This window comes from Rhinopithecus bieti, unplaced genomic scaffold, assembly GCF_001698545.2.
Source record: "Rhinopithecus bieti isolate Rb0 unplaced genomic scaffold, ASM169854v2 scaffold_19652, whole genome shotgun sequence".
Taxonomy (NCBI): Eukaryota; Metazoa; Chordata; class Mammalia; order Primates; family Cercopithecidae; genus Rhinopithecus; species Rhinopithecus bieti.
Genome location: NW_016809913.1, coordinates 80,345 through 91,072, shown reverse-complemented (window position 1 = coordinate 91,072; position 10,728 = coordinate 80,345). Strand labels below are relative to the sequence as shown.

The 10,728-nt window shown below is 47.6% G+C and overlaps 1 protein-coding gene across 6 annotated transcripts in view; it reads right to left on the bottom strand.

Annotated features, from left to right (window-relative positions):
- RAD51D (RAD51 paralog D) overlaps positions 1-10,728 on the bottom strand; it is a 24,344-nt gene that overhangs the window by 8,594 nt on the left and 5,022 nt on the right. For 2 of the 6 annotated variants that reach the window (XM_017890896.1, XM_017890895.1), the window contains exons 1-3: positions 9,904-10,352; positions 9,482-9,543; positions 8,886-9,004 (exon numbers count right to left, since the gene is read on the bottom strand). In XM_017890896.1, the coding sequence (XP_017746385.1) occupies positions 8,886-9,004; positions 9,482-9,543; positions 9,904-9,985 (263 nt within the window). In that variant the 5' untranslated portion in view covers positions 9,986-10,352. Of the gene's footprint in view, positions 1-8,885; positions 9,005-9,481; positions 9,544-9,903; positions 10,353-10,402; positions 10,473-10,728 lie in introns of those variants that run through there. The other 4 variants (XM_017890894.1, XM_017890892.1, XM_017890893.1 and 1 more) reach the window with 4 other exon arrangements.

Genomic DNA, 10,728 nt, shown 5'->3' with positions numbered 1-10,728 from the left:
GTTTTTTTTTTTTTTTTTTTTTTTTTTTTTTTTTTTTTTTTTTTTTTTTTTTTTTTTTGAGATGGAGTCTCTCTCTGTTGTCCAGGCTGGAGTGCTGGAGAGCAGTGGCATGATCTCTACTCACTGCAACCTCCACCTCCCAGGCTCAAGTGATTCTCCTGCCTCAGCCTCCCAAGTAGCTGGGATTACAGACGCCCGCCACTATCCCTGACTAATTTTTTTAATTAGAGATGGGGTTTCACCATATTGGCCAGGCTGGTCTCAAACTCCTGACCTCAAGTGATCCACCCACCTTGGCCTCCCAGAGTGCTGCAATTACAGGCGTGAGCCACCAGGTCCAGCCGTTTGTGGGTTTCCTCGATAGCATTTCCCAAAATTTGTGTTTTTGTTTTGTTTTGTTTTTAAAAAAACTTTGATGGTGGCACACACCTGTAGTCCTAGCTACTCGGGAGGCAGAGGCAGGAGAATCGCTTGAACCCAGGAGGCGGAGGTTGCAGTGAGCCAAGATCGCACCACTGCACTCCACCCTGTTGACAGAGCAAGACTGCATCTCAAAAAACAAAACAAAACAAAACAACAAAAAAACCAACTTTGAGATAATTATAGATTCCCAGGAAGCTGCAAAAAGTCCATGGACCCTTCACCTGGTTTCCCTTAATAATAACAATTGTACTACAAAATGTATTGTACTAGTCAGGGGACTATAGTCCCAGTTACTTGGGAAGCTAAGGTGAGAGGATCACTTGAGTCCAGGAGTTCAAGTCTAGACCAGGCAACATAGCAAGACCCTTTTCTCCTAAAAAAAAAAAAAAGTACTATAGTATATCACAAGTAGCAAACTGATGTTGGTACTATCCACAGAGCTTATTCAGATTTCACCAGTGTTCCTAGCATTCAAGCACGTGTGTTGATGTGTCTAGTTCTATGCCATTTTATCACATATGTAGATTTACACAACCACTATAATCAAGATACAGAACATTTCCATCACTATAAGTCTTCCTCCTGCTACTCTTTTATAGCTACATTCCTCCCATTCACCCCTAATCCTAAACCCCGGGCAACCACTAATCTCTATTATGTTACTTCAAGAACAAAGTTATGTACATAGAATTATACCTATGTAACCCTTGTAATTGGCTTTTTTTTTCCTTTTTTTTTTTTTTGAGACAGAGTCTCGGAGTTTTACTCTGTCGCCCAGGCTGGAGTGCAATGGTGCGATCTCAGGTCACTGCAACCTCCGCCTCCCAGGTTCAAGCAATTCTCCTGTCTCAGCCTCCCGAGTACCTGGGATTACAGGTGCCCACCACTACACCTGGCTAATTTTTGTATTTTTTAGTAGAGACGGGGTTTCGCCATGTTAAGCAGACCGGTCTTGAACTCCTGACCTCAAGTGATCTGCCCAATACAACCTCCCAAAGTGGTGGGATTACAGACATGAGCCACCGTGCCTGGCCCTGCAATTGGCTTTTGTCACTCAGCATCATTCCCTTGAGATCCATCCCAGTTGTTTCATATATGGATAGTTTACTCCTTTTTATTGCTAAAAAGTATTCCATGGTATGGATGTACCACACTTTATTTAACCATTCATCCATTGAAGGCCATTTGGTCGTTTCCACTTTGGGGCTATTATGAATAAAACTGCTATAAAGCATTTTTTACAGGCTTTTGTATAAACCCAAGTTTTCACATGGTTGGGATAAATGCCCAAGAATACAATTGCTGGGTGGTATGGTAAAGGCATTATTAATTTTATAAGAAACTACCAAACTATTTTCCAGCGTGACTATGCCATTTTACATTTCCAGTAGCAATGTATATATGAGTAGTCCAGTGTTTCCACATCCTCATCATTTGGTATTATCATTATTTTTTTATTTTAGTCTTTCTAATAGGTATGTAATAATAGCTCATTGTGTTTTTAATTTGCATTTCCCTAATAGTTAATAGTGTTGATTTTTTTTTTTTTTTTTTTTTTTTGAGATGGAATGTTGCCTAGGATGGAGTGCAATGGCACAATCTCGGCTCACCGCAACCTCCACCTCTTGGGTTCAAGCAATTCTCCTGCCTCAGCCTCCCGAGTAGCTGGGATTACAGGCATACGCCACCATGTCCAGCTAATTTTGTATTTTTAGTAGAGATGAGGTTTTTTCATATTGGTCAGGCTGGTCTCAAACTCCCAACCTCAGGTGATCAACCCACCTTGGCCCCCCAAAGTGCTGGGATTACAGGCATAAGCCACTGTACCTGGCTTTTTTTTTTTTTTCTTTTGAGATAGGGTCTCACGTCTCACTGTGTCACCCAGGCTAGAATTCAGTGCCATGATCACAGCTCACTGCAACCTTGACCTCCCAGGCTAAGGTGATCCTCCCACATCAGCTCCCCCAAGTAGCTGGGACTACAGGCATGTGCCACCACACCCAGCCAACTTTTGTATTTTTTTGGTAGAGACAGGGTTTTTGCCACGTTTCCCAGGCCAGTTTTGAACCCCTGGGCTCAAGCAATCCAACCACCTCAGCCTCTCAAAGTGCTGGGATTACAGGTGTGAGGCAGCCCTTTCCCATTTTCTAATTGAATTGTTTGATTTTTTACTGTTGGGTTTTAGGAATTCTTTCTCCATTCTAGATATAAGTCCTTTGTTGAATACATGGCTTGCAACTATTATTCCCATTCTGTACTTCTCTTTTCATTCTGTTTTGTGCAGCAAAAGTTTTTAATTTTGATTAGGCCCAATTAATCAAAAATTTTTCATGGATCATACTTTTGGTGTCAAATCTAAGAACACTTTGCCTAGACTTTCTCCTGTTTTGTTCTAAAAAATTACACAATTTGGTTTTACATTTAAGTCCATGATCCATTTTCAGTCAATTTTTATATAAGGTATAAGGTTTAGGTTTATTATTGTATATTTTTAACCTACAATGTCCAATAGCCCCAGCACCCTTTGTTCAAAGGCTGTCTTTCCTCCATCACGTTGTTTTTGTACCTTTGTCAAAAATCAATTGTGTGTAATCCCAGCATTTTGGGAGGCTGAGGTGAGAGGATTGCTTGAGCCCAGGAGTTCGAGGCCAGCCTGGGCAACATAGTGAAACCTTGTCTCTACAAAAAAATACAAATAGGCTGGGCATGGTGGCTCACGCCTGTAATCCCAGCACTTTGGGAGGCCAAGGTGGGCGGATTACCTAAGGTCAAGAGTTCGAGACCAGCCTGGCCAACATGGTGAAACCCCATCTCTACTAAAATACAGAATTAGCTGGGCGTGGTGGCATGCGCCTGTAATCCTAGCTACTCGAGAGGTCGAGGCAGATGAATCAAACCCGGGAGGCGGGGGTTGCAGTGAGCTGAGATCATGCCATTGCACTCCAGCCTTGGCAAAAAGAGAGAAACTCCAGCCGGGCATGTTGACTCATGCTTGTAATCCCAGCACTTTGGGAGGCCAAGATGGGCGGATCACCTGAGGTCAGGAGTTCAAGACCAGCCTGACCAATATGGAGAAACCCCGTCTCTACTAAAAATACAAAAAAAATTAGCTAGGCCTGGTGGTGTGTGCCTGTAGGAGAATCGCTTGAACCCGGGGGACGGAGGTTGCGGTGAGCCAAGATCATGCCATTGCACTCCAGGTCGGGCAACAAGAGTGAAACTCCATCTTAAAACAAAAAAAAAAAAAGAGAGAGAAACTCCGTCAAAAAAAAAAAAAAAAAAATTACAAATACAAATAACCAGGCATGGTGTCCCATACCTGTAGTCCCAGCTACTTGGGAGGCTTGGGGTGGAAGGATTGCCTGAGCCCAGGTAGGTCAAGGCTGCAGTGAGCTGTAATAGCACCAGTACCCTCCATCCTGGGTGACAGAGCAAGACTCTGTCTCAAAAAAAAAAAAAAAATGGTTGTATATACTTGTGGAGGTCTGTTTCTGGGTTCTCTACTCTGTTCCATTGATCTGTGTCCATCTGTCCCTTGGCCAATACCACACTAGGCTTAATTGTGCAGCTATATAGCAAGTCTTAACCCTGGGTAGACCGATTCCTCCAACTGTCCTTTTTCCAAATTGTTTTAGCTAATCTAAGTAAAATTGGTCTTTCCGTAATTATTAGAATAAGCTTGCCTATGTCTATAAAACAAAACAAAACAAAACAAAAAAAACCCTTGCTGGGATTTTAATAGAAATTGCATTAAATTACTGATCAACTTGGGGACAATTGAAATCTTCATTATGTTCAGTTTTCCAATCCATGAACAAAGTACATGTCATCCATTTATCTGAGTCATCTTTGATCTCTTTCATCAGCAATTTAAAATTTTTCAGCAGGCAGATTCTACACATGCTTTGTTAGACCTATACTCAAGTATTTCATTTTCTCCGAAGCAACTATAAATGGTATTGTGTTTTTGTTTGTTTGTTTTGGTTTTTTTTGAGACAGTTTCACTCTGTCACTCAGGCTGAAGTGCAGTGGCGCAATATCCGCTCACTGCAACTTTCGCCTCCCAGATTCAAGTGATTCTCCTGTCTCAGCCTCCCAAGTAGCTGGGATTACAGCCACCCACCACCACGCCCAGCTAATTTTTGTATTTTTAGTAGAGACGAGGTTTCACCATGTTGGCCAGGCTGGTATTAAACTCCTGACATCAGGTGATCCAAATTCACAGCTCCCCTCCCCGAGACCTACTGAATCAGAAACTCTGGGAATGCAGCCCATACTTGAAATTTGGGTTTCAACAAGGCCTCCAGGTGATTTTGATGCACGCTCAAGTTTCAGAACCATTAGACTAGAGTAGTTAGTCTCAATCCTGCCTGCACATTAAAATCAGAGGAGTTTTTTTAAAAAATGCCTATATCAGCAGTACCCAAAGTTGTCTGCACATTGGATTCACCTGGGAGCTTCAAAAAAAATACTGATGCCTGGCCAGGCATGGTGGCTCACACCTGTCATCTCAGCACTTGGGAGGCCGAGGTAGGACGGTTGCTTGAGCCCAGGAATTTGAGATCAGTCTGGACAACATAGCAAGACTCCTGTCTCTACAAAAAAAAAAATTCTTTTTAATTAGCCAGGCATGAAGGTGAGCACCTGTAGTCCCTGCTACTTGGGAGGCTGAGGCAGGAGGACTGCTTGAGTCCAGGAGTTCAAGGCTGCAGTGAGCTATGATTGTGCACCCCTGCACTCCTGCCTGGGGAACAGAGCAAGACCCTGTCTCTAAAAAACAAATTAAAAAATTAAAAAATACTGATGCCTGTGTCCTACTCACAGTGAATGAGATTAATTAGTCTGGGGGAGTCTTGGACTTTATAATATTTAAAAGAGTCCTTAGGTGATTCCAATGGGCACACAAGTTTGGGAACCACTGGCCTAGACTAATTAAGTTAGAATTTCTAGAGTTGGGACCAGAGCATGAATCTCTCTCTTGAAGTTTCCCAGATGAATTCCAACGTGTAGCTGGGGTTGAACAACTGGTGCTGACTCTAGTCAAGAATCAACCACATCCTTGGCTGTGAAGATCAGTCTGCATAAGCTATTCCCAAATCCCCTTCTAGCCAGCTTCTCACCTGAGTTTCCATTCCATGCCTCTCCTACTGCCCAGAGGAACTTCCTACCAATATGTCCCTATCACCTCTAACTCGGCATGTCAATAGGGAGAGACCCCTGTCTTGCCCCGTAAAGCAGAAGTACACCTGGGTTTTACCACTGACTAGAATACAGGTATTTCTGGGACTTATCCTCTGCCTTTCCCTCTGAACTGCCTTTTCGGCATTCTTTCAGTCATCCATTCACACACCACCTCAATGCCTCATATTTCCTGACAGTCTTATTCTAAAATGAGGGGACTCTGGGATGAACAGACCTAGCTCTGGCCTGTAAGGAATAATCAATCTCCCTCATCAATATAGCTTTTCCCAAGGTACGTTACATGCTATAACACCCTGTAAGGAATCACTGCACCTCAGCACTAAAGGCTCTGAGGCAGCCTCCAACAGAGAAACCTGTTTAATTTGGATTAGTCAGGCATTTCTCAAACTTCTGACTACAGAACTCCCCTCCTCCCAAGTTTTAAAGTTACACCATTAACTGTCCATAGCACACCGTTAGAAAGGCTAGAGACTGGGCATGGTAGCTCATGCCTGTAATCCCAGCACTTTGAGAGGCCAAGGTGGGCAGATCACAAGGTCAGAAGACCGAGACCATCCTGGCCAACATGGCGAAAGCCGATCACTAATAAAAATACAAAAAATTAGCCGGGTGTGGTGGCATGCACCTGTCATCCCAGCTATTTGGGAGGCTGAGGCAGGAGAATCACTTGAACCCGGGAGGCGGAGGTTGCAGTGAGCTGAGATCGCATCACTGTACTCCAGCCTGGTGACAGAGTGAAATTCAGTCAGAAAGGAAAGAGAAGAGAAGAGAAGAGAAAAGAGAAGAGAAGAGAAGAGAAGAGAAGAGAAGAGAAGAGAAGAGAAGAAAAGAGAAGAGAAGGCTAGAAACCTGGTGAGTCAACTTTGATTCTTCATAATATATTCCTCCTGATAGTAGGCCTTGTCACAGTTCCTCTTCAACAGGTCTCCCACTAGGACCAACAGGTCCTAGATTGGACTCATGCACCCCAGGCCAGCACTGCCAGGGCCCTGCTTGGCCTCTGCCACCCTTCCACCCTGCACCCCTCTACCCCACTGCCTATAACCCTGCTTTCACAATGGCCTCCCGCCTCCAGGGAGGCAGCCCGGCAGATGAGTTAAGAGCCGCGTTCTTAAAGACTTAGGAGTGTGACAGGCATGACCTTAAATAACTGGTCTGCCATTTGCTAACTGCACAATCTTGAGCAAGTCATTTAACCTGAGTCCTAATTTCTTTGCCTTTAGAATGATGATTTATTATTTATTTATTTATTTATTTATTTATTTTTTGAGACAGAGTCTTGCTCTGTCGCCCAGGCTGGAGTGCAGTGGTACAATCTCAGCTCACTGCAAGCTCCACCTCCAGGGTTCATGCCATTCTCCTGCCTCAGCCTCCCGAGTAGCTGGGATTACACGGGCCCGCCACCACGCCTGGCTAATTTTTTGTATTTTTAATAGAGACGGGGTTTCACTGTGTTAGCCAGGATGGTCTCGATCTCCTGACCTCGTGATCCACCCGCCTCTGCCTCCCAAAGCGCTGGGATTAAAGGCATGAGCCACCTCGCCCAGCCTAGAATGATGATTTAAACAGTAACATGTTCATTGGTGGTTGTGATGAATAAATGAAATAATGTACCGTGAAGTGCTCAGTGCAGTGCCTCGTTCATAGAAAGCATTCAGCAAAAGTCCATCTGTTCCTCCATGCCCAAGTTCTGCCTTCTTCAGAGCATTCCTGAACCCACTCCAGGATCACCCTGCAGGGACCTGAGGCAGCTGCAATCCTCCCAGCTTACCACTTGAGTGCGCCCTCCATATCTATTGGATTTATAAACTCCCTAAGCCCAAGGCCAATCGGCTTCCTGTTCACCACTTCCTCCTCACCACTGCCTCCCTCGGTGCTTACACCTCTCTTGTATTCACTTGCTTTTCCCCTACACCCAACTAGAGGCCTTAAGGGCAGGGGCCTTGCCTCATTCGTGTGTATCATCTGCCCGTACCAAGCACCCAGCAGGCCCTTAGCCAGTGCTTGATGGATCACAGACTCAGACCCCCAACCAGGGAAAGTAAGCACCATGCTGCATGAACCCTGCCAAGAGAATGTGTTAAGAAAACAGAAAGGGCCAAACCAATCCAAAGACTTTTGTGGTGGCAATTATTCATCAATTTCTGAACAAACGGACCAGGAAAAAGGTCAAGACTCACTTGGCCAGCAAACATCTGTCATCTTTGCAACTCTTCCCCAACCCACCAAACAACGTGGCAGAATATAACTGCTCCTTTTTTTGAGACAGAGTCTCGCTCTGTCACCAAGGCTGGAGTGCAGTGGTGCGATCTCAGCTTTCTGCAACCTCCACCTCCCAGATTCAAGCGATTCTCCTGCCGCAGCCTCCCAAGTAGCTGGGACTACAGGTGCCTGCCACCACGCCTGACTAATTTTTGTATTTTTAGTAGAGACGGGATTTAATCATTTTAGGCAGGCAGGCAGGCCAGGCAGGTCTCAAACTCCTGGCCTCCAGTGATCTGCCACCTCAGCCTCCCAAAGTGCTGGGATTACAGGCATGAGCACTGCACCTGGCCTGCAACTCCTCCTTTATCTGAACTCTCCTGTTCCCTACTGCTGCAGATGTGGTGAAGGAATCAAGTTCTGGGCCACATACTCCCGGGCTTGAGCCTCACCTTTGCCACTTGCTCCTCTTAGGCTAAACTCAACTAGGGTTAATAATCTCTAACTGGCAGAGTCACTGAAGAGATTACCTAGAACATACAGGCAATGCCTGCACATAGTGGGCACTCAATAAATGTTCTCTCTTGCCATATCCTTAAGTAAAACAAGAATTAGGGCCAGAGAAGACGGTGAAAATAATGAGATACTGACATCTTGTGTTATAGGACAGTGCTTCTCAACCAGAGGTAATTGTGCCTCCCAGGGGACATTTAGCCATGTCGGGAGACATTTTTGATGGTCACAACTGGAGCAAGGGTGGTGCTACTAGCATCTAGTGGGCAGAGACCAGGGATGCTGCTAAACATCCTACAATGCACAGGACAGCCTCCAACCCCCAACAAATAATTACCTGTCCCTAAATATCAAGTGCCAAGGCTGAGAAACCCCACAACCCTGTTATAGGATAAGAACTCAGAAGTCCTGACCCCTTTCCTTCCCATCCATTATTGCTTAAAAAAAAAAAAAAAAATTCCTGTCTACTCAAGCATCAAAAGCAGAGCTGAGAGGCAGCCCCATCTTCCTGCCTCTCTCCTTCTTCCCCAAGTACACATACAAACCTGCCAATGCCGGTGGACAGGATGGCAGTGGAGGTCTTCAGTTCCTCATAGAGATCAGCGCCATTCAAGGGGAAAGCTGAGAACTGAGCCAGCAGCACCCGCCTCAGGGCAACCAGGGCCTGCCAAAGGGGCCCAGACTGCTCAGCAATGAATTGCCCATAGAAGCTGGCATCCCAGGGTCTCATTCACTCCACTTCTCAATATCTGAGACCCCTCTGCTCCCTTTGGCTTGGGATGGACTTTTGTTGTTTTAGACAGTCTCACTCTGTTGCCCAGACTGGACTGCAGTAGCATGATCTTGGCTCACTGCAACCTCTGCCTCCTGGGCTCAAACGATTCTCCTTCCTCAGCCACCCAAGCAGCTGGGATTGTAGGCGTATGCCACCACACCCAGCTAATTTTTGTATTTTTAGTAGAGACGGGGTTTCACCATGTTGGCCAGGATGATCTGGAGCTCCTGACTTCTGACTTCAAGTGGCCCTCCCGCCTCGGCCTCCCAAAATGCTGGGATTACAGGCGTGAGCCACCGCGTCCAGCTGGCTTGCGATGGACTTTTAAAGACACTCAGGTTTGGAGTGTGGAGATACGGAGCCCACCTTGTAAGACAAGCCGCATTTCTGAGCTACCTCCTCCAGGTCTGCAGAAACCAGGTCCACCACTGAAAACAAAACACGTATAGCGGATTGGCAGAGAGGCTGGGGCCCTCCCACACTTGGTTCTTCCTCATCTGTCAAATGGGGTGTCAATTCTACCTCTCAGCAGGCCTTCTCAGGAGGCCAGTGTGAAATCACAAAGCTGCAAGAGCCGGCGCGGTGCCCTGCACACAGTAGGAATCCTCCACCCTGCTTTAGAGCTTAGCTCCCCACGCCCACCATTCCTGAGCCTCTCCAGAAGCGTGGCCCTCTAGGAATGGAGGGGAAGCGCCCTGCAGGTATGCCAGGGCAGTGTGCCAGCCCTCGGGGCCTGCCCAGGCTGTGCGCGGCCCGCGCGGCTCTCTGGAACGCGCACACCCGGTCACCTGTCTTGATCCTGCGGCTTCTGAGAAGTTGGATCATCTCCTGGGTGAGGCCAGGGCACAGTCCGACTCTGAGTACGCCCATGTTCCCTGCAGGCCGGAACAGCCCCAAGGAGGACTGCCAGTCACGTGGGCATTAGCGGGATCCTCTCCAGACGCCCCTCTTCCACCCCTTCCTAGAGAGGACACAGGCGCGCTGGCTGCAGGAGGAGGAAGGAGGGAGGAGGAGGCGGCACCAAGGGTAGGGCTGGGGGTTGGTTATCCGCCCTCCCGGGATCCGCCGGGATTCGGGCTCCCAGAGCCCGCCACCCCGGTGGCGCCGCGCTCCTGCTTCCGGGTTCCAGGCTGGCGCGAGGCGAGGACCTGGCCTGCAGCGCCATCTGCGGGCCGCGCGGGGCAGAGCCGCTGCGCCCCCTACACCCAGCCCGCCGCGCGCCCCGCTCCACCGCCCACGACCCGCTCTGCGCTCAACACGCCACCCACGGCCACATTCGGCCTCTACCTTCTAACGCAGCACACACACCGGCCTTCTAAAGAGCCTTCTGTGGCCGGGCGCGGTGGCTCAAGCCTGTAATCCCAGCACTTTGGGAGGCCGAGACGGGCGGATCACGAGGTCAGGAGATCGAGACCATCCTGGCTAACACGGTGAAACCCCGTCTCTACTAAAATACAAAAAACTAGCCGGGCGAGGTGGCGGCGCCTGTAGTCCCAGCTACTCGGGAGGCTGAGGCAGGAGAATGGCGTGAACCCGGGAGGCGGAGCTTGCAGTGAGCTGAGATCTGGCCACTGCACTCCAGCCTGGGTGACAGAGCGAGACTCTGTCTCAAA